Source organism: Trachypithecus francoisi, unplaced genomic scaffold (assembly GCF_009764315.1).
Source record: "Trachypithecus francoisi isolate TF-2019V2 unplaced genomic scaffold, Tfra_2.0 Lachesis_group2, whole genome shotgun sequence".
Classification (NCBI taxonomy): Eukaryota; Metazoa; Chordata; class Mammalia; order Primates; family Cercopithecidae; genus Trachypithecus; species Trachypithecus francoisi.
Genome location: NW_022681465.1, coordinates 52016287 through 52041764, shown reverse-complemented (window position 1 = coordinate 52041764; position 25478 = coordinate 52016287). Strand labels below are relative to the sequence as shown.

Sequence of the window (25478 nt, the reverse complement as noted above, 5' to 3'; positions counted from 1 at the left end):
TATGAAACTTCTACATAGCAGTGCTTCCTTGATATGGGTAGATGTCATTAACCAATATACTATTCACACTCATAAAGGCATATACACAAGGGTTAGTATTGGTAATAATTCAGCTTTAGTTATATCTGTAACAAAGACAGCATTGTAGGCTAACTGCTTTACTGAACAAAACATCATGAACTATTAACAGGTGGCAACTAGAGCCCCAGAGTAAAAATAAACCTCGTAGTGGGCATTAGTTGTCTTTTTAATGACATTTCTGTGAAACAAGTATCACAGAAGGTACTATCATGCTATCCAAATGATTATTCTCTCTTCCTCTTAGAAGTCATAAAATCAGCAATTAAAATAAAAATCAGAGTCTATGGCACATGTAGTCACTTCTAATTCTGGGAATTTAAACACATACACCAAGAAAACCAAAAATAAGCAACCCAACAAATAAGTGTATTGTTCCACTTGGTCAGCGTGTAGAAGAATGTACTGAAACTATAATCATGGTACGAAAACAGAGAGTAAAAATATATCAGACATATAGAATTTAAGTAAGTGTAATCCTCCTGTCACCCATAACAGAATCTTCCTGGGTGTCTGTTAAAATGTCCCACACCTACTGAATTTGAATATTGGGTTTTAGCCCAGGATTCTGCATTTTTAATAAGCTCTGTAGATAATCGCTATGAACACTAAATATTGAGAATTCTGACTCTAACCCATCAAAGTTTATTTCGCTTGGAAACAGCCATGGGTACCATTGTTGGAACTACAGCAGTAAATTAATAGGCTTACACAAAACCTTTTGCAATTTATATTCTGGTTGTTTCACGAGCTTTCAACACTGTTTTCTTGTATCATCTTCAGATTTCATTGGGTACCTATATCAATGCTTTTGGGAAAGATGGCAGCCCCTTTGGATTTAGTAAACGGTCTGTATCTGAGAACTAACTGAATCTGTTCCCTTTTCTTGGCCACAGTTATTGACCTAGGTATAGGTCCCCATTTAGGGACAATTATACGTAAGGAGATAGATATTTGTGTGTATTTAGGTGAGGAGAGGCTTTTGGGGAAAAAAAGGCCTCTGCACTCTTCTGAGAAAGTGTCTGGAAATAACCCCTTCTCGCTCTCCTTTAGAGGTAGACACAGAGGCTTGTGGCCCCAGAAGTCATTGGCATGCACCTTGCAACCACAATGGGAGACAGATTTAGAAGAAAGCTGATCCTGCTCAAAGGCAGAATGCAGAAACAAAGATATTAGATTCTTGATGATATTGTTGAGCCACTGAATCATATCAACCATGAATCCTGACCTACCTTTGGACTTCTAGTTCTAGGGAAAAAACATACTTTGTATTATTTGAGTTGAGTTTTTTGTTATTTACATCTAAGTGGCATTCTGCTACAACCCTAATCAGTTTTGTTGTTTCTTTTAAAAATATATTAGAATGCATAAGAAATTAATTATCTAAGGCAGTTGAGACCAGAAGTCCACACAGCCCTCAGGCTATGCATTCAGTGGGCAGCTGAGATTTCAGTGCTTTATTTTTCCAGGGAGCTCACCACCACGCTTTGATACAATAAACCCATTTCTTGATTTTTAAGTTAGTAGCTCTTTTGCAGGACATTCCACCAGTGTACATGTTCCTGAGGTGTGGTGGTGCTTGGGAGAACAGGAAGGCATCATACAGACTCTCCTTGCCTTTCTTCATTTATTCCTCACTCTCACAACTTCCTTCATTTCTTCCTCACAACTGTGAATTGTACCTCACAGTATCAACTGGGAAGCACAACTACCAAAACCCAGCGGGCCATATGTTACCCTGATACAACACGATACTACAACATGTAAGTTTCTTCATTAGACAGATTCCAGTCTCTTTGTGTGGTTTCAACAATTCTTACATATTCTGTTTTTGTCTGTTTCATTTTTGAGTGTTTTAAGTAAACTGTTATAACTTGGAAATTATACCCATTCAAAACAATTTTACACCCAGTGTGGCTTACCACCAAATAGGAAAATCTCATTATGAAATATAAAAACTACATTTCTTAGTATATTATAACATATTTTACATGTGAATGTTAATTCAGAGTGACTTATTAATCCTTTTGTTGGCTATATCATAAATTTGGCTAAGCATGTATCAAGTATGTTTTGCAACCATATAATTATCTAGTCATTAATTATTTCCATAACCAATGTAACAATAACTATGTATTATTGTATTCTGACAATATTTTAGAATGTTTTATTTAACTGCAGTGATGCAAAAATAGCAATTATGATATTTATGCTTGATTATTTATGCCCACCCAGATGTTAAGTGCTCTTAACGTATGTGTATGTTTATGTGCTGGGGGGAGCAGGGACATTACTAAAATTAGAGTAAACTATTATTTCAAATGTGTGAACTCAGTCATTAAAGAAGAATATGGAGTTGCCTCCGGAAGTATCCACAGAAGCATTGAGAGAGAGGTTTGGGTTAATTTGATCTTTATTTTATTATTTGTTTATCTGTTGTTCTTGGCCAATGGCCCAATTGGGATGTGACTTCAGCCTTAAAGGTTGCTATTACTAACTTCTTCCCTGAGAAAAGTATAACAAAGATTAGTTTCCCCTGGCCAAATGTTTCAGACAGCGTACGATGTGGTCAACTCTACAATCTCAGAACTGCAGAGTATTTGGGTCACTGTGAGGCACAGTATTGCATTTGCATAGAAAATGCTTGAATAATCAAAATGTTTCCATTCTATCAACATTTTACAAGCATTTTGATTCCTGTGCAAAATTTGGAGAATGGCATCCGTTGAAGTATTTATAATATATAATACATAAAACATAATCTTGTACATATGTGGTTAGCATGTAAACATATATTATATTTTCATTAGTCTCTCCCATTAGACTAGGAGTTTCATGATGGCAGGGCTGTAGCATTTTTTTTGCTCACCATTACATCTGTAGTTTTTAAGCCAGTGGAATGCTGGAGGAACTGAATAAATATTTGTGAAAGAAAAGATGCACAAATGTTTAATACAGTCATTTGTATTAAATAAAACTCAGCTGCTTCATTTTGTAATATCATTAAATTCATCAAAGAAAGCCTTATATCTTTCAATATGTTTCATCATACAAATATATGCATAAACATATATAGTTTCTATAACTATATGTAGTTATATAAATCAGATTTTCCTTCTTGGGGTAAGAAGGAAACAATATAATTGTTATAAAGACAATGGTTGCTCTAAAGACCATTAGATTGTCTCATGAAAAATTAAATCTGGGATTTTTAAGCTAACTCAGAAAACATGAAACTATGATTTATTAATTAAGTAGATTCATTTAAATAGAACCACAAAATGTACTTTTAATATTTAGTAGTGATATAGTTTACACGGGTTTTACAATGTATTTATACAGTGAATCATTTTAACAGCTATTAGTGGTGCATTTGTGAGTCTCTCATTTTAGAAAGAGGTATACATGAGAAAAATAACAAAAAAAGAATGGAAGCTTTGGGTTCATTTTTTGCCACTGAGTAAGAAAACTAAAACTAAACCGAACAAAAACACATATTTTATAAAAGTAAGCCAGAGTACTGGGAAGCTGGAAAGTAATATGACTCGAGTAGCCTACATTCATATCCCAGCTGTTATTAAAGAGTCTTTGAGAACATAATCAGGACAAATTCTCTTACTTAAAGGAAGTAGTAAGTATCTTTAAGTTAGGTGATTTTATATCACAAGGGGACTTACAATTGAATATTTTTGTGTATCTATTCAATTGTCCTTAAATATCCTTTGTTTATTAAGTGTGCCCTTCCTCCCTATCCAAACCCATACCATCCTTGTTGACTGAATTCAAGTTTCACCACCTTCAACTCCTTAGTATTTATTTCAGTCTCCAGATATTCCCTTCTACCCTCACTACCTTTTAAACTATAACCTAAAGCCAGTTCTAAACAGAACGGTACATAATATTTTCCAGCCTTGTTTCCCAAGCCGGACATTATTCTTCCTTGGAGGACAAATGTTTTAATTTTGCACAGTGTATATAATTGGTCCTGAGTAAATATTTTTGGAAAGCTGTCCAATTTTAAATTGAGAAAATTTAAAATTTAAAGTCCGTAAGTAAATTTAATGACTGTTTTCACCCTTTTTCTTTTTAGCTTTGTAAAATGAGGATTGAAAATTAAACCTAAGAAAATTCATGGGCAAATAAAAAGAAGAAACTTGTAAGGGATAAAGCAGATCAAAAGTTAATATAAATGATTTCTCAGATTTATCTATTTTCAATAAAATTAATACATTCATAATCTTTTTGAAAATTTAATATAGGAAAGGGGGAATCATTAATTCTACAATGAGAATGCTGTTTAATGTCACTAGAGAAGCCACGAAGCCGAGGTTACCAGCTCACTAGATATGAATTTCAGATGGTCACAGCATCCATGTTATTTTGTTTCACAGCACCTGACAGCAGGAAGCTGATACTCTCAGGCTCCTTTATGTTCTATGGATTTCTGCTTTATTTGTGTGTGGGAGACTACTCACTTCAACCTCAATTCATTTCCATAAGTCTGGACAAATGAGCTAATCTAACAAGCAAATCTGTTAAAACCAAAAGAACAAAAAACTAAAAAGTAATGAATAGATCAGCAATACTGGCACAAATCTCAGTGACAGTATCCACTTAAGAAAACCACAGAATCATTGCACATAAAATGTTAATGCTGGACAAGACCTAATGATTAAGAGTGCTGGCAAAAAAATCTATTGGTACAATGGGTTAAGGTTTGCATTAGAAAATAGAAGTATATTTATTAAATCACCAAAATTACCAACTAAAAACTCACCACAAGCAGAATTTTGAAGTAAATTCATTTAACATCAGAATACATACACACATGTATAAAATAATTAAATATGTACTTATGATATAGTAAATGAAAAGAGGATTATATAATATATACTAAATAATATTTTATTTAATGGATATGGCATAATTTGTTTAACTAAATCTTTAGTGAATAATACTAGGATGAATTCCAGGATTTCTGTCTTATAAAGGAGGATTCAGTGAATAATCAGATATCATTTGAATCATGGTAGAAACAAAGAAAATAAATTACCGGCCGGGCGCGGTGGCTCAAGCCTGTAATCCCAGCACTTTGGGAGGCCGAGACGGGCGGATCACGAGGTCAGCAGATCGGGACCATCCTGGCTAACATGGTGAAACCCCGTCTCTACTAAAAAATACAAAAAACTAGCCGGGCGAGGTGGCGGGCGCCTGTAGTCCCAGCTACTCGGGAGGCTGAGGCAGGAGAATGGCATAAACCCGGGAGGCGGAGCTTGCAGTGAGCTGAGATCCGGCCACTGCACTCCAGCCCGGGCGACAGAGCGAGACTCCATCTCAAAAAAAAATAAATAAATAAAAATAAAAAATAAATAAATTACCTAATACTTTTATTAAATAAAGTCCATAATCCTAAACACAATGTATAACACTTGCTTTCTGTAAGCAAGATTTTTAAAAGATCCTCTTTGATGCCATCAGCCTATTTTTTTAAAAAGGACTATGCTTCTTAAATATATTGATATTATATTTCTTCCATTTTCCTGTGAATGTTACTCTCTTGCTTTAAGAAAGTTACCATTAACAGAGATAAAGTAAAACTTCCAATGTCCAATGTCCAAGTAGCACAAAACACAGAGACAAACAAATGACTGATCCATGTGCCTGGCAGATGCAGCCTTAGACCAATTACTGGTTTCCCTGCCCATCATCCCACCTCAGCAGAGATGACTAGGGTTGAACACTGAATATTCTGTATCTTCTGAGATATAAATAATATGAAATTTCAATGCTTTTAAAAAATAAATGGTGATGAATTTAAAGACAGAAAATTACTTCATGGTAGAATCTTGGCAAACAGTGTGTGTGTGTGTGTGTGTGTGTATGTGTGTGTGCCACAATCAAGTATTTCATATGGTTACAGTTATTTCAAACATGACTTTTTACCATTTTAATATCTGTGAGGTCTGTTAGTAAAATGTCATTCCCTTTTCATTCCTTATATTCCAAAATACTTCAGAAATTTTACAATGACTTTGAAATGATATGTTCCCAAAATACAGATTCACACATTTGGCTTAATTAAAATATATTTTGAAATTCAAAAGATGAAGGGAGAAGAAAAAAAAAACAGTGGGCAGGTCTAACTTGAAGAAAGATGAGATATTTCTGTGAAATTCTTACGTGTCTTTTCGGTCAGGGGGAATTATCTTTTTCATGTAGTTTTAACATCGCAAGGACACTGACAATAAAAGATAAAACACAATTTCTGTTTGCTTACGCAAACTATTAATTTCTAATTTCTACCCTTCTAACAGGCCCAATCTGCCTACCAAAAAATCCATATATCTTTCAAAACTTCTAGAGGCAGAGAACTCAAAATCTCACCAAGGAACATGTCACATCTCTCTCAGAGCTGCCTCTAGAAAACAATGGATTAATGAAGCCCATTATTTGAGACGCCAGTCATTCAAATATTTTAAAGCTATTGTAATTATTTTCTTAACTGAGATAAATATCCCTGCTTAATTTTACAAATCATGGTATATATACCCTGGTCATCATTTTTGTTGGCCTACTCTTGATAAACTCAAATTTGATGACACATTTTAAAATATAGTAAAAAGAATGGAAACAGTACTCCAGATGTGATCTAACTAGCACAAAATACAATGGTGTTATTATCTGTCTTGTTTAAGCTGCTTTATAACAACCAGCAATCCAACACTGTAAAGAATTAATTTCCTTTCCTTCCCTCCTTCAGCTATATCTTAAGGACCAATTCCTAGAGCACTGGGAACTGGTAATCTTATCTTCGTCCTGCCTAAAGGCAAGATTAGTCAGAGGAGGTCATGCTTGGGGTTGAGTCAAGGGAGAATATAACTGGCATGCAAACAATGTCAAATGTATCTTTGCAATGGGAAAGAATTGCAAAATTTTGAAACAAAGAAAAGCCTTAAAGATATACTTTCAATCTTTCACTTTCTCTCTAGCAAAGAATCTATTTTGCATATATTTCACATGTAGTTGATTAAAGTCTACAGACAGGAAAACCAAACATTTGTTCTAATGGAAACAATTTCCTTAGTGTCCAAGACGAAGTGTCCATCCAGCAGAATCTAAATATTTTGTAGCTTCTCATGAAATTTTCCATGTCAACTGACATTTCTAGTTGTAGATGTTTCTACCGGAAACCAGCTTTAAAACTTTACAGTTGTTTCTTCCAATAACTAATTTCTGGTTAGAAATTCTAGATTAAAAGTTAGCATCAATTTCGGTCAATGAGCCACATTCAGCCCTTTCCAAATCAACTACCTATTAGACCAAGTCCTGTCGAAAATAAAATAATTAATAAGTCGAAAAATAAATTCATCTTGGAAGCAGAATAAAAACATAATAGAAAAATTTAAACAACTTATTCCTCAAAAGTCTGAGGTAGTACTTAAATGTTGTTCAGATAAGAGCTTTGTGTTTTTATAATGATTACACGCTTCAATAATAAATTTTCAAGACAAGTTATAGAGTCTTATTTCCGGGATAATTTTGGAAATAACACTGAAGACTGTACTTTGGTTCAAGGAGATGAATAGAGGCTCTATATCGAGGGTCTCCAACTCCCCTGGGGCATGAACAGGTGCCGGTCCGCGGCCTGTTAGAAATCTGGCTGCACAACAGGAAACGAGCCTGAGCCTCGCCTCTTGCCAGATCAGCAGCAGTATTAGATTCTCATAGGAGCAGGAATCCTACTGTGAACTGCATATGCGGGTTATCTAGGGTGTGGCCTCCTTAATCTAATGCCTGATGATCTGAGGTGGAACACTTTCATCCTGAAACTACTCCTCCACCGCCGCTTGGTGGAAAAAATTGTTTTCCACGAAACTGGTTCCTGGTGCCCAAAAGGTGGGGGACCACTGCTCTATAGAATACAGATCCACATTACCGTCCTGGTCTTGCTCCCAATCCTCCCCATAAACACCTTATAACCTGAGCAACCACTAATGCTAATTCTTCTAGAAAGTTTCCCCATGTCTATTTTTTTTTTTTTTTTTTTTTGCTTTCTATCATTCTATATTGGCTTAAAATGTTCCAATAAAGTCATTTCTACAGATTAAATAAATTTCCATCTCAGCTCATCTCAAAAGCCACCACAAATATAAAATCTGATTCCTAGGACAGGAAGTGATCTTTCCTCACTTGATACCCATAGCACTTTGTTCCCCTCTTATGATAATTATTTTCTGCATTGTATAATGATTACTGATGTGCCTGTCTTACCCTTTCTTAAACTTAAGTATTTAGAAGGCTGAGCCTTTATCGTCAGGTCATAGAGAAAGGGTAGATCACAAGCTCTCCATGAAGTCTCAATACACATTTGTTAAATGGAGGATCCTAATGTTCTTTCTTCCCTGTGATTCTATCTTAATGCAAAGTCACAAAGAGCTTATTGCTGATCTATCATATCCAAGAAACTAATATTAATGTACTGTCATAAATTCCAGCTTGGTATTTATTATACCTTTACAGGATTCCTATTTTGCAATCTTATAAAGAAAAAAATCAATTCATAACTTATTTGCTCTAAGCATAAGGAAAGCTATATTCCTAAAGGACTGATTCCTAATTATGCAAGCATTACTTATAAATTTCATATAATAAAACATAGGGTTCTCTTTTTCCCATATGAAATGAGGTGATTTGTCAAATTATGTTGAAGGAAAGAAAGTTTTGGAAAATTAAAAGCTGACAGCTAAATTGCCCCCAGTTTGTGTATTCATGCACAAACAGAAAAAAAAAAAAAAAAAAAAAAAACCTGACATAAAAATAGTAAGTCAGTACTTATTGGACATTTCAATAATTTTGTTAATAACTAAAATGATGAAAGAATAGTCTGAGGCTTAGATGTTTGATTTCTGCATGTAGCTTTAAAATAGTATATAAGGTTTAATTATTTATATCACTTAATTAGTAACTCCTGGGTGGCACTTATGAGCCAGACACTGTTTAAAGATCCTTACACCTATTGAATCATTTAATTTACACAAAGGCCCTTTGACATTGGTACTCTTACCCCAATTTTACAGATGAGGAAACTAAGGTGGAGAGAGATTAAGTAACTTGCTCAAAGTCACAGACTTAGCAAATAGAAGTACCAAGATTTCAACTCAGCCTGGCTAGCTTCTTAACCACACCCCCATGATGCAGTCCTTTAAAGAATGTGTTCCTTCAGATGTTTACACACTACAGAATTCCAGTAGAGCATGCTCAGCATGTAACAAACACTGGAATTAGAAGTATTATTTTTGGCTGGGTGGGGTGGCTCATGCCTGTAATCTCAACATTTGGGGAGGCTGAGGTGGGTGGATTGCTTGAGCCTAGAAGTTCAAGACCAGCCTGGGCGACATGGCAAAACCCTGTCTCTACACAAAGTACAAAAATTAACCAGGCTTGGTGGAGTGTACCTGTAGTCCCAGCTACTTGGGAGGCTGAGGTGGGAGGATCACTTGAGCCTGGGACATTGAGGCTGCAGTGAGCCATGATTGCATCATTGCACTCCAGCATGGGTGACAGAGACCCCATCTCCAAAAACAACAACAACAAACTTCCAAACCAACAAAAAGAAATATTATTATTTCTTTGGGTTTGAAAGTATTACTCCCCATATGTGTAACAGGCACAGCTTAATTTGAACATAAGCACTGCAATGTGCAAAAAGCATGGAACAAAATTGTAAGTTTAACGCCTGTTCTTCCACTGAGCAGGAATCAATGACCTTGGTCTATTCGTTACATTTATCATAGAATCCCCTTCCTGTTTAACACTGACATTGACATTAGCTCACTTGTTTATTTACAGGTTATTTTACGTGTGTGTGTGTGTGTGTGTGTGTGTGTAAATGAATGGTGCATTCTGAAAATACAGGCAAAATTAAACAGAAAAGGATAAGGAAAAAAGTCTTTGTCTTTGGCATGACAGTGACTGATAAACTCCATAAAAAGACTATCTGCCCACACACTTCAATGTTTATCACCTGATGTGCTAATAACCATCAGGGCTCATTGAGAAGGGAACTTTACTACAGTAGTTCTGGGACAGGAAAGCATTGTGGAAAGTAACACAGCTGGACCTCCATATTTAAGAAGTAATGAAATCTAACCTTGCAAGCCACAGGCTGTTCTGTGATGCACTCCAATTTATCTATTGTCTGAAGAGCCAAAGTCATTGGTTAAAAGACCGCTAAGCTGACACACAGAGAATATGTCTTGTTCTTGAAAATGTTTGAGCTCCTTGTGTAGATGAGTCACAATAACGAGTTCTGTATCCAATGGCTCCCTGTGATTTGGATGAAGCATTCTGGTTTCATTTCACAACGAAACCTTAGCAGATAAAGACATTGTGGGGTTATATGAATACATTGTATTAAAAAGGTGTTAATTCTTTTTTGAAATTTGCTATATTTTCCAAGGATTAGTACTTAAGAAAACAAATATCCTTACTGGGTTCTATCTTCAGCTGAGAGACTGAAATTTTGCCCTTCCTATTTTTCTTTCCAGGCCTTGATTAAAATAAAAAGAAGATAACAATGAATATTGATTGTTGTCTATTTTAAATCATAGCTTGATTAATTTTATACTTTCAAATGCCAAAATTAAATATAATCTGGAAATGATTCAGCCCAATTCTACTCTCATTATATGACTCATTTAGAAATTGTTAACCCTGTACTTTAAGCAATATGGATTATGGGATTTTCTTCACATAAATACTTTGATATATGTTAAACAATCAGTTGTCTTATAGTACAAAGTCACCTTGAGGTGTCACCTAGTTTTCCTATGGCTCCAGGGAATATGGCCAAACAAAACTCCACAAACAATGACATCTATTTTAAGCTCTTTGACAAAGAATTCATGCCTCTATTTCATCTCAGTAACACTTATGCTTTATTCTAGTAATTCCTCATATCAAATGGCATGATTCTAGCACACAGGAGGTACCAATAAGATTTGTATTAGATGTTACAGGAGTCTGTAATATTTTCAAGAAATTACGCCAACCTATCAAAACACTTATGTATTTATTTACTTATTTAGTTAGTTTGAAGCAGTCTCTCCCTGTTGTCAGAATGAAGTGCAGTGGCATGATCCCAGCTCACTGCAACCTCCGCCTTCCAGGTTCAAGCGATACTCATTTCAGCCCCCTGCTTAGCTGGGATTACAGATGTGCACCACCACGCCTGGCTAATTTTTTATTTTTTTTTTATTTTTTATTTTTAGTAGAGAAAAGGTTTTATCATGTTGGCCAGGCTGGTCTTAAACCCCTGAACTCAAGTGACCCACCCACCTTGGTCTCCCAAAGTGCTGGGATTACAGGCATGCGTCACCGCTCCAGGCCAAAACACTTATTTTCAATGAATTCTTAAAGTGTCCTATCTTTTTCTTCATTCCATCTTCTGTGTTAATAGTACTATGCGGAGAGATGAGAGCAAAGGCTGTGTTATTCATCCATTAGCCCTTTACTTTCCATCAGAGTAGTATTAGTCATTTTTCCATTTCCTAGCTTTATTTAACCTTCTTAAGCTTTCTTTTTCCACTCACCCTAAGCCTGTTCCATACTTTAGATCAGGGATCCTACCAGTCCGTGGCCTGTTAGGAACCAGGCCACACAGCAGGAGATGGGCAGCAGGTGAACAAGTATTACTGCATGAGCTCCGCCTCCTTTCAGATCAGCAGCAGCATTACATTCTCCTAAGAACACAACTCTGTTGTGAACTGCATATGCAAGGGATGTAGGTTGCATGCTCCTTATGATAATCTAATGCCAACCCATCTTCTGTGGAAAAATTATCTTCCATGATACCCAGTCCTTGGTACCAAAGAGGTTGGGGACTGCTGCTGCAGATGGTCTAAAATATTATTTAAGCTTTATATGATTAAATGCCTACTCCTTCTCTTACTGGGCTTGATTTTAGAGAATGTCTCTTTCTTTATAGTTTTTATTAACTAAACTCTTCTTTATATATGCCTACTTTGGGTTTACCCTTTTTAAATGTTTTATGGCCTACTACAGTAATCAAATGTTTGAATGAAAATTAAAGGAGATATAATCACATTATTTTTAAAATACATTGGATAGGATAACAATCTCTTCTTTTTCTCTTCATGTGTATTTTTCTTCTTCTGTTATACAAATCAAATAACTCCAAATCTATATTACTATGAATAAGTGAGCATAAGTACATTAAGCTTCCTCTTCATTATAAATCTATCATGATAAACTGTTTAGCCTTTTCTATACAATCCTTAGAATATTAAAAGTTTTCAAAAAACTCTTATCCCAACTATTTACCTTTAAGAATTTAGTCTAAAGACGCAATGGCAAATATACACAAAATTTAGTTATAAAGCACTCTATCAAATTCTTCATAATAGAGGAAATTAGCATACTACTTAAATGTTCACAAGTAGGGGCTCATTAAATAAGTGATAATAAATGATGGAATGTTTTCCTGCTATTTAAAATATTTCAGGAAACAATTTTTAATTAAATGGAAAGATAATTTTATATCCTTATGTGAAAAAACTAAAAGTGACTATCAAGAGATATGAGCTGTGTAGTGTAAGTTCTATGCACACATATGTATACACATAAACACAAACATGTACATAATTTTATGTAAAAAATCAAATGGCTATCATTCTTTATATGACTGTATATAGCTTTAGGTAGGTACAAAAAAAAACAGATACAGATAAGTGATTAAAAAAAAGAATGAAAGTGTATATAACCTAATACTATGACACATTTTGTTTGCTTCTTTAATTTTGTATGTTCTAAAGTTTACATATATATATATATGTAACTTTTGTAAAGAAAAAATTCAATAAATGCTGTGTAAAATATAAACTAAAGGACAGTGGTTTAAATGATATACATCAATATCTTAATGGGTCATTGTCTTTTCTTACAAATAAAAGTTTTACCACAAACTGGCTTTTGTCCTTTGACTGGACTAGAATGGCTTTCGGTACTCAATAATATCTAAGGTTCTTTGATGTTATACATTTTTTTTCTCTCTGAAAGTTAATATATAATTGTTACAGCTTGGAACTGCAAACTAACAAATTCTATTCATTGTCATTATTAATAAAGCAGAAATATGTTTACATCAATAAGCTAATGAATTTATATAGTATGTTACAGAATTTTTACACATATAAAACATAATTACTTTTCTATAATATATCCAAAATTAATACAAAAACTTTCCCTTAATTATCTGTCATCTTAACTTACAATTATGTTTGTTTGTATGAACTTATATTTAACCTTTCTTATTATTAGAAAAGTAAGGAAACATAACTGTGAAAATAAATCCCTTTGACCCTAGTGGACTGGAAAATTTCTTAGCAATCATCTATTGGCTAGCAGCTTTAGAGAAAGTATTTTAGTCCATGAAACATAGCTCTCATTATGATAATTTCTAGAAAAATAGATTCAATCATGAGTCTAAGAAGTAATCTTAAGAAGAGGGGAAAATGAACCACCCTGACAACTACTCACAGTTTCATCTACTATGTGAAAAATTTAACTGAAATTTACCAAACCCCTCATTTGGTAACCAAAGTCTCGAAATCTAAAATAACCCTATACCACCCAAGAGAGCTACTTAAGGCTCGCTAACTTTCTGATATTTCATGAACACTAACAAGAAGTCTTTCAGACAGCGTCAGACTCTATTATACTACTTGATATTCTGACGCTGATTGCCTTCTGAAAGATAAACATGAATATGGCTGTTCATAGAGTGAAATGTACAGCCAACGTCTAGTTTTTTAAAAAATGTTTATGACAGTCTCTATTTTCTGGGGTAAATATATTCAATTTTTCATAATAAAATGAAAGCTGAGGAACAGACCATTAGTGACAATATAGGGGGGTAACAAATTTAATAGAATCTGAATTTGTGTTAGAAAAGGGATATCATTACCAAAGGGAAATAAGTTTCTATGGAATATGATAGGTAGGAGAGGATAGAAGATAAAACAGAATAAAATGAAATAATTTTTCCTGAATATATATATATATATATTATATATTTTTACATGATATGCCACATATATATATATATATATATACACACATACACACACACACACACACATGGAAATGAGAAGCCTGGCCAGAAGTCGATATAATTACAGAGAAGATAAAAGGAAATTATAAATAAAATGATATACAGTACTATTATCCTGTACTGACCTACTCTCAATAATACACATACATTTAATTTTTTCCAAGTGATGATGAATGTTATATTACTACCACATTCCAATGTTTATATTCTTTGTTTTGTCTGATCATTTTAACAATATTTTACACATATTTATGACAAAGACTGTTTTTTAACTGCTATATCCTCAGTGACAGGAAGAGTGGCACATAGCTGAGATTCAAATATTTGACAGATGAATGAGTAAGCAAATAAATAGACAAATGTTTGTTTTAGCCATTTAATTTTTTTTCTACAAATTCTTCTATGTGCCACAGTCAAGTTCTTTCTCCACAATGCCAGCAAAACTGATCTTCCGTAAAGCAACAAGATCACCCATAAATCACATGGAATTAAAGTAAATGCTTATCTTGCTTAACTGCTCCACATTACTTGACATTGCTGATTATCCACTCCTTGAGACATTGTTAATCCTGAATTTACTGTACACCACACTTTCCTGGTTTTCCTTCTACCTGACTACTCTCTCTCTGGCTGCTTTACAGATTTCACTTTCTCTACCTATCACTTAAATATTGACGGCCCTCTTACCGGTTTGCATTTCAAAGTCCTCTATTCTTTTCCATGTCTAGCTCTTCTATTCTTTGCTATTACCCTGTTTCTAGGCAGACTCATCCATTCCCTAAGCTTCAATAACCATCGATATAATTACGACTTCTACATCGATGCTTGACTTCTTAGATAATGTCTATCAAATTTGTCAAATTCAATATGTGAAATACTGCACTCTCTTTCTGCCTCCCAATCCTGTGTATTGTCATTTACAATATCTCAGTAAATGATACCCAGGTGCTCAGGCCAGAAACTGGGGATGCCTTTCTTTACTCTTAGTTTCTCCCAAACTCTTCTTCTTCATACCCCACAAATAACCAATACTTGTTTAGGGTATCTTCAAAATACTCAGTGACTCTCTCCTCTTCACCCCGTTAGTTATCACACCGACCCAAGCTAAGATCATGTCTAGCCTCATCTGCTGCAATTGCCTTCAAATTGTCCCCCTGCTGTGTTTTGCTGTACTTTGTTTTCATGTTGCACCAACAGAAATACAAATTTTCTCTGTTGTTCTTAGTAAAAAGTCAATTTTTCTTAAAACACTGTACCAAACTCTAGCGTATCTGCCACTTGTCACCATCCTCAGAGTCAGTGCTGGCCACCATGTCCCTTCTCTCTAAGTTCTAGACACATTTAACTTCTTTCAGTTCATGACATTACATATACTTTTAATCTCCTGGTTATTCTACACACTATTTTCTCTGTCTGGAATAGGTTTTGTTGTTTGTTGTTGTTGTTTTCAGTCTGCAACAGATTGAAATTATTTTTTAGATTTATGTCTAGATGTTACTTTTACAGGTTGGCATGCATTCCTTTATACTTAGCTTAAGGCAGGGTATCTGCTTTATATTTTTATGGCTCCATATATTTGTATCACAACACGTCACAACATATCTATATATCTATCTATCATCTATTTTTCTATTTTCTATTTATCTATCTATCTATCTATCTATCTATCTATCTATCTATCTATATCTTCCTGTCTGTATGTCTGTCTGTCTGTGCATCTCATCATCTAAACAGCAATTTGTTTATCATTGCCCCTCCACCATTCAGGTAACAACTACTTAGCAAACATTCAATAAATATTTATTTAAAAATAAATAAAAACTAAGATTTAATTTTTTTAAAAAAGGTCACTTATTTTTTCCCTTTGATTACATTAATATACTATGCATTTGAGTTGTAAAAGTTTATACTTGTTACTAATGGATTATTCTGATAACGCACACAGGAGAATTATGCCACAGAACTTGTACAATTTAAAAATTCTCAAGATTTCCATTTATGAACTGTGTAACATATACTGATAGGCCAGGCAAGGTGGCTCACGCCTGTAATCCCAGCACTTTGGGAGCCAAGGTGGTTGGATCACCTGAGGTCAGAAGGTCAGGAGTTCGAGACCAGTCTGGCCAACATGGTGAAACCCTGTCTCTACTAAAAAAAAATACAAAAATTATCTGGGCATGGTGGCACATGCCTGTAATCCCATCTACTTGGGAGGCTAAGGCAGGAGAATCCCTTGAACCCAGAAGGTGGAGGATGCAGTGAGCCAAGATCACAGCATTGCTCTCCAGGCTGGGTGACAGAGCGAGATTCCATCTCTCTCTCTCTCTCTCTCTCTCTCTCTCTATATATATATATATATACACACACACACACACACACACACATATATATATATATATGTCATGTCCTGGGTTCAAGTGATTCTCCTGCCTCACCATCCCTAGTAGCTGGAACTACAGGCACCTGCCATCACGCCCGGCTAATTTTTGTATATTTGGTAAAGACAGGGTTTTACTATGTTGACCAGGCTGGTCTCTCTCTCTCTCTCTGTGTATATAATATATATTATATATGTTATTTTATATAAATATGTAAAATATATATTTTATACATATAAAATATATAATATATATATTTTGTGTGTGTGTGTGTGTATATATAGAGAGAGAGAGAGAGCGAGAGAGATAATACAAAATTTCTGCATGAAATGCATGTGTCATAATACAGCTCCCAATTACACAGTGCCATCCAGGAATGTGAGTAAGTGGGAAGCAATTTGGGGCTTAGCCACATGGTGATCTGTCCACAAATCCTCTGGAGAGGGAGGCAGCATTCAGTGCACATCTGTGCAAACACTGGTTAATCTGGCTAATGTCTTCAAATTTAAGAATTTAAAACAAGGGCTTTTTCTTCTCTTTGTTTGAAGAGAAGTTTTCCTACTGCCATTTTCAGATATCAGAAGTGAATCTTAATAACTCTAAGAGGCTGAGCACATTGAGTTGTGTAGGTGTGTATGCGTGATAGCTGTGTGTGGGGATACAGAGAGGTAAAGAGAGAGCGAGAATGTAGTATACAGAAATATCAAAAAAATGTCCAAAGAAAAGCAATGGTGTCTAGTAAATGAAATTCACAAATCTGACAAAGTCAATTTTGCCAAACTATCCCACATAACACAGGAATGCAAGTGATTGTGTGTATTGATTGCAAATGTTGTTAAGTGTTTTGTACTTATCTGATATTATATGTTTTGTGAGGGAAGAATAAAACTACAAAATTGGATGAGGATCGCTTGAAATAAGTATCAATAACCTGAAACAAAGCTACCGCAAAGTAGTAAGGTTTGAGGTAAAATCATGAAATGTTTTCCTCTAAGCATGTATTTGAAATTCTCCTTTCCAGATGAACTGCAATGAAGAGTATATGTCTGACTGAAGAACAAACTAGGTAAAAATAATTTTAAAAACTGGGATCAAAAAACACTTTTTCTAAGCAAATATAAATGAGAGTATTTTCTTTCCTTTGGAAATTAAAAATAAAAAGACTTAGAATTTCATAATATGTATGGCTCAAAATTCATACGGTCCGAAATGGATAAAAGAAACCTTAGAAACATCTCTATCTTTGTGGTAACTAATATGTAAGGAAAAATACAGACTAGTGACAGCTCAAATATTTTTTGCCTTTTAAGATATTACCTCAAAATACCCACATGCGTTTTTTTGTTTCTTTGCTTTTTAAATTCTAATACACTCTTTCCTGCATTGGTGCTAGATAACAACAGCAGAACAATAACAAAAAAGCCTTGGACAAGCCGTTTATTTTTATTTTTATTTATTTATTTATTTGAGATGGAGTCTCTCTCTGTTGCTTAGGCTGGAATGCAGTGGCGCAATTTCAGCTCACTGCAACCTCCCCCTCCTGGGTTCAAGTGATTCTCCTGCCTCAGCCTCTCTAGTAGCTAGGATTACAGAACCTGTCATCACACCCAGTTAATTTTTGTATATTTGGTAGAGACAGGGTTTCACTATGTTGGTCAGGCTGGTCTCAAACTCCTGAGCTCGTGATCCACCCGCCTGGGCCTTCCAAAGTGCTGGGATTACCAGCGTGAGCCAACGCACCCAGCCTTTTATTTTTTTTTTTCTAAACAAAAATGCAGGATGGTCTTTAGTAATCTAATGCTTGAACTACTTGATCCCAATAATTAGTTTTAAAACTATGAAAAGCCCCAAGGTAAGCTAGATATTAAAGGCATTATTACAAAGTATTACTATTCAATCAATGTTTAGTGCACCTTTCATATGCGAGAAAGTATGAAGGTGAGAAAAAGCAGTAGAAAGGCAAGTAGGGTAATGTTTGTGTCATAAATAGGTATCTAACTTGAAAATTGTGCTTGATTTCTCACTATTTTCTGATCTTTTATAAAAATTATTTCATAATATAGGAAAGTTGTACTTCAGAAACTGTGAACACTTAAAGTGTTCAACTTTAGGAAAGTTGTTTCCTAGTATTTTAATGTTAGAATACCAGTACATGAAAATAGAATTGGTGTAACTAATATCCTATACTAAATGATCAAGCAAATACAAACTAAATATACTTCTTCCAAGACCTCCTAAATACAGCTCAGAGAATAATATGTGAGAAACATATGTGAGAATAATATGTGAGAAAATTATATGTGAGAAATATATAATTTAAAAATATAGCTTAAAATAATACAGTATAACTATCCAATTTCTGAATATCAGAGATGTATACTAATACATAGTAATGAATCTGAGTTTTAATTTAATTCTATAAGCATTTGGTTTCCCAAAGTCACACTGAACTAGGTGGAATATGGCAGCGTGCTTAGTTTTTAAAGTGTTGCTGCCCATAGTATCAGTCTTCGGACAAAATGGTGAATGTTCAATTAATAACTAAAAGTATAGCCCAAAAGTATACAAGTGTTTACTTTAAAATTCTGCTGGCCAGGCATGGTGGTTCACGCCTGTAACCCCAGCACTTTGGGAGGCTAAGGCAGGCAGATCACGAGGTCAGGAAATCAAGATCATCCTGGCTAATGTGGTGAAACCCCGTCTGGTGGCCGGGCGCGGTGGCTCAAGCCTGTAATCCCAGCACTTTGGGAGGCCGAGACGGGCGGATCACGAGGTCAGCAGATTGAGACCATCCTGGCTAACACGGTGAAACCCCGTCTCTACTAAAAACTACAAAAAACTAGCCGGGCGAGGTGGCGGCGCCTGTAGTCCCAGCTACTCGGGAGGCTGAGGCAGGAGAATGGCGTAAACCCGGGAGGCAGAGCTTGCAGTGAGATGAGATCCGGCCACAGCACTCCAGCTTGGGTGACAGAGCGAGACTCCGTCTCAAAAAAAAGAAACCCCGTCTGTACAAAAAATACAAAAAGAAATTAGCCACGTGTGGTGGTGGGCACCTATAGCCCCAGGTACTCGGGAGGCTGAGGCAGGAGAATGGCTTGAACTCAGGGGACCGAGCTTGCAGTGAGCTGAGATTGCGCCACTGCACTCCAGCCTGGGCGACAGCGCGAGACTCCATCTCAACAACAACAACAACAACAACAACAAAAATCTTCTAAGATACTGATTTCTTAATCATTTACCTACATTTGTTTCTCTGATTCCAGATTTGGATCTTTCTAATGGTGCCAAAAATATTACATACTATTATACAAATCGAAGGCACCGCCAATTTGGAGTTGTTGGGCTTAAAATACAACACTAAAATTTTATTCTATTCATATATTTCTACTAGGGGTATTTATGACTCTAATTTTCTTCAGATATACAGACTTTCCTGAGGATGTGATTCTCACATTAAACTCTGAAACTCAAATGTACATATTTGAAGCCTGGGTCAAAGTGGTTAAAACAGTTTTATTTCGATGGCACTGTGTCAAAACTCCTAAAATATCAGTGAGTTAATAAAAGCCTTAAAAGAGAATTATCTTTGAAGATGAATTAAATGAACAAACTACTTTTCAGCAATAATATAATTAACTTCTTTGGATAACATATATTCATAATGCAAATAAAATTAAGAAAAATTCATTTAAAAAATAAAACACACTACAATCCAGTAACTAATGGCCAAAGATGGTAAATTAATGGCTTTATGTAATTATTCTTTCTTTCATGCAACCAATAGTTGCTGGATTTTTACTATGCATAAGGTATTAAGTTAGGTGCACTGGGTACAATGATGGGTAATTCAAGCTGATCCCTGGATGCTATTACTTTTCTTTTTCAAAACTATTTCCCCAAAGCCATTGAAGTGTCCTGTTTCTCTAAGGTTTATGCTGGTTGACAAATATTTGATCCAAAACATGTTTGGTTTCCTATGATGAACAGATATATTCCATCTTGTACTCTTCTTGGTACTAATGTGAAAAATATATACTTTTTTCAAACTTACTTGTGGTATTAACTTTGAAAATCATTTCTCTCTTTAGTCAGAGAGAAAATCTCTGCACAAGTTTACATGATGTTAAATTATTGTAAAGTATAGCTATTTCCTTAAAGGGGACTATCTGGAATTACAGAAATTACTCTAAATCCATAAGTATACATATTTTGCAGACTTTTTAAAAAAACTATTTTAATATAACCATGACACATTAATTTTTGCAGAGCAAATTTTTGAGAAAACTTTGAAGAGCACTGCATCTGGAATATCCTCTTCTTTATATGCTTAGAAATATCAAATACATTTATCACCTAAGAACAGGAATGATTAGAACAGCTACAAAATGCTGATGGATGTTAGAAGTCCCTAAAAACATCCTGTTTTATTTACAGTGATAATTTAACTTGAATAAATTGACTTTGGAGTTATGTATTTTATTTGAGAATAAAATGTTAAATTTATATTAATATTAGAAATATGAGAAATGTTATATTTATGTATTATTTGTAGTGTCTTTAAATTTAGTGTTAATTACTAAAAATATTTTAAAACTTAAAGAACACAATATAATTTCAATATAAACTGGAAATGATAAAACAAGAATCCTATACAAAAGTAAACTAATTAGAAACATACAGCAATTTTACACCTAATCTCCATAATGCACCACAGCCAAACTGCCAGTTATTTATGGAAACAAAAAGATAACTACTGAAATGCTTAAATTTTGCACTTACCAACCTCCACAACACTAGAACAGTTGGGGTCTGTGAAGCCATCTGCACACTCACAGGAAAAGGAACCATCAGCCAATCCTGGCAAACAGATACCTCCATTTTCACATGGATTGGGATCACAAATATCACCTAAGGCATTAAAAAAAAAAAAAAGAAATTGACATTTTTTTTTCTTCTTAGGCATTGAAACATACTAGTTTACTTTGCTATGGATGTTCCCTTGGCAAAGTCAAAACTCAAGGTAATATTAAGATTCACACATAAGATTTGCAAGACTCATTTCAAACCATGTACTCAAAAAAAAAAAACAAATACTGTGTAACATGGTAAAAATTGAACTGCATAATTCAAACACTGCCTCTGAAAGCTATTGGTTCAGTTTGGAGTTCCTTCATAATATGTAAAGAGAATATTGTCTAATTGGTTAATAAATACTAACCTAAATATCTGTAATAGACTGGTGTCATTAATTACTCTGATAAATACCTTCTTTAGTTTCACACAGTTTATTCTTTAACTCTTTAAAGGACAGGATTTATTTCTGGATCCCTAGAATCTGGGCCTGTCCATGTGATTTGCTTTGGCCAGTAGGTCATTAACAGACTTGAAGACAACAGAGATTTGAAAAGCACTTGAAGATATCTACTTCCTCTCTTGGAGTGCTATGATTGCCATGTGAATGAATTCAGGCTAGCTTGCTTGAGGTGGGTCAAAGAAATGTGGAAGGATAAGAGAGAAACTGCTACAGGGAAGTAAGTTATGACATACATAATGGAAACCCCACAATGCGTGGCTTTGGCTATGGCAATGGGTGGCAGACAGTATCAGGAAAAGCAGTCATGGCCACGAAAAGCTACAAAAATGGCTACCCATTTTATGTAGCGAGTAACAATTGATAAAGCTGTCATCTGAGGTAACTGGGGAAGTAGAATATGTATGCGATTAACTTTTCATATGAGTAAGGAGATTTCCAGGCAGACTGTTAAAGCATCAGTTGGCTCTTACTGCCTGCATATGATAAGGTGCTACAATAAAGAGATGAGCTAAATAAAGGACCAGTCCTTTTGAAAAGTAAAGGGAAGTAGTATACAACGACCAGGACTTGTGTTAGAAAACACAATTGTTTCTAAACTCCCGCTTCTTAAAGTAGTAAATTATCGAATGCCAGAAAGACATGGCCCAACATAAATATCAAATCAAGGATGTGGCTATAAACCTCTGTGTGAAAACATTTCAAATAATTCAGACGGAGCCTGAAAGATCTTCTCAGCTAAATAAAAGGGCTTCCAGAGACCTTAAGGATTGTCCCTAAGAAGACTGACATACTCAAAGTAGCACTGATTAAGTCTGGAGTAAAAAAGCAGACTTCAGACAGAATCATGGGTGTGGCTCTATTGCCCAGAGGATTTGAATCAGATGCACAAAAACGCGTAGTTTTACAGGGAGTTTGTAGGTGAAAGTGCCACCTCCTGGACTCAATGAGTATGGGATTTTTCAAAATAAAAAAGCATCTGGGCATCAACTTCCTACTAGATTGTATTTCTTAGTTACGTTATTCTCTGTAAGGTTTTTCACATGAGAATTATTTAATCTCTTCTCCAGATGAAGCACTTTAAAAATATTTGAAAAATGAAAATTCAGGTTATGATTTCTGTCAAATATAAATCAAGTCATTAGCCACACTAAGATGATAGACTAAAACAGTACATAAGCACTGGAGCAGATCTTAGAAAAGAGAGTCATAAAATGAATGAATGAATGTTTGGGGAATACCAAAGAATTTAGCGTGGCTGGACCATGGAGTATTTAATCTGGAATGGCTAAGAAAGTATAAATATGTTAGATCAGGGAGGATTAAAAAGTGACATTGTAATTTTTAAGATAAGGAATCAATGAGAGTGTTTAACATTTTTAACATGTATTTTGAAGTTTGGACATGGTCAGATATAAATTAAGAAGACAATCCTGGCAGCATTTTGAATGGGGTGGTTGATAACTGATAAAGATACTTCAGTAGACTTGCTATCATTTATATACCTATCACCTATCTATCTATCTATCTATCTATCTATCTATCTATCCATCCATCCACACATATAGCTAGCTAGCTATCCTTCCATTTGTCTATCAATTTGTCTATCTGTCCTTCTATTCCTTGAGTACCTACTGCATAGTAGACACTGAGGTAAGTGTGGTATATACCAAACTGAATAACAGACTATGGAGCTTAGTGGGAGAGAGAAAAATGCAGGAACAATTACAATTATATTACACAGTAGTAACACCTGCAATTGGCATACATGATCCAAACTGTGGGACCAGTGGAGATTTTTAAGGAGATTCAGTGCTATCAGGTGATGGAGAGGAGACAGCATACGCTTAATATTACAGGCAAAGGGAATAACACACTTAAAGGTAAAAGATGTCTCATTCCAGGAAGTTCAGGTAGATCACTGTAGCTAGAATATAAATATGTATGAGAAATACAAAAATGATGAGGTCCAAAAGGTAGGAAGGTTATATGAATCAAGGTCTTTTATGCTGTGCCAACAATTTTGGAGTTTATCTTTAAGCACTGGAAAATTATAAAAGAAATTGAAATACGGGAAAGTGTATCACCACATTTGCGCTTTGGAACAATCACTAAGGCAGCAATGTGTTGAATCAGATGGAGGAGGCTGGGCTGAGGGAAAAAGGGAAATGCATTTATTGTTTGAAGTAGTCTCAAAAAAAAAAAAAATGATGAAGATTCTCTTGACCCTTCATAGAAGTGGCTACAGACAGGGAAATCAAAGTAGGCATCATTTAATATCAAATCTAGTTAATAAATACTAGGTAATGAAACAAGAATAAAAGTTCCCCCAAATTAAGACCCATGCATCCACCTATGTGAAGTAATCAATGTAAGCACACAGTCTCATATTTACATATTTACCTAAAAATAAGAACCCTTCTTTCAGATCCCACTCTGTCCTATAACCAAGTTCTTGCATCAGGTAGTAACTGAGATAGGCCTACAGTCCTGATATACCCAGGGCCAAAGGAGGTCCCTTTGATTATCCCATCATTATGTAGAGTGCCTTAAGAATCCTTTCTGGTGCCTTAAAAAATCTTTCATGGCACTTGTGCTGCCCTCTCTAGATGATAATCTTAAATCGAGTCAATTTTCTACCAGGCATATGTGGGCCAGTCATATCATGCTTCTGCGGTCAAAATGAGAGAGGACTATTTGTTCAAGTCTCATTATATCTTAGAGATGCCAACTGTTGTTTAGCTGACATGTTTTTCTCTCTTATCCTTATAATTTTTGTTCTTTTTTGCTTATGGAAACACATTTCTAATACACTATAAAATTTTCATCTTATTTTCTTCATTAACATACTATCTTTTGAAAGGGAGAAAAGAGGTAATAGATTGGAGAAACATGTACAAGGTAGAATCAAGATGACAATTTGACCAAATTGATCCAGGGGTTGATCAAGAAATTTCGGTTGATTTCCAGAGCTCTTGCCGTATGATTCAGTATCCATCCTTTATAAGGAAATATAATGGATTTAGTTTTAGAGGTATTATTGTATTTGAAAAGTCTGCAGAAGATCTAAAATGAAAACATCCTATTAAGCTATTATATAAGTAGATGTAGAATTAAAGAGTCTCTGCTTAAACATAGGTTGCTAAGTATGAACGTTAATACTACATTTCACTGAGTGTATTAAGGGAGTGCAGGGGAATGGCGTGGACGGTATGAGAACAGAGAGAAATGAAGACAGGAGAGGTCCTTAGGTACACCAACAAGTAAGTGAGGAAAAGATATAAGATTCTTCATTTAAAGAAAGAAGTTAATGCTTGGCCCATTGTACCCCGGTATAAATGCTCAGTTTATTAAACTGGGGTCTACCATGTCAAAGTATTCCTGAAATTAATAAGGGTCCCACATGTAACTGTGCTGGGTGGACAGTGGCAACCAAAATCAAAGTTTTGATCTTGGACAAAGTAGAGGATAAACAACAAACATAATTAGGGTTACTATAGATTTTGTTTAAAATCTGTTTCTCTTTACATAATCATTAGTGGCATGCTTTTATCAGATGGCATCTGATCAAGGAGATGCT

The 25478-nt window shown here is 34.9% G+C and overlaps 1 protein-coding gene across 2 annotated transcripts in view; it reads right to left on the bottom strand.

Annotated features, from left to right (window-relative positions):
• The window catches only part of EDIL3 (EGF like repeats and discoidin domains 3), a 459624-nt gene that overhangs the window by 295310 nt on the left and 138836 nt on the right, over window positions 1–25478 (bottom strand). For both annotated transcript variants that reach the window (XM_033179202.1, XM_033179204.1), the window contains exon 2: window positions 21367–21495. In XM_033179202.1, coding sequence (XP_033035093.1) covers window positions 21367–21495 — 129 coding nt within the window. The remainder of the gene's footprint in view (window positions 1–21366; window positions 21496–25478) is intronic.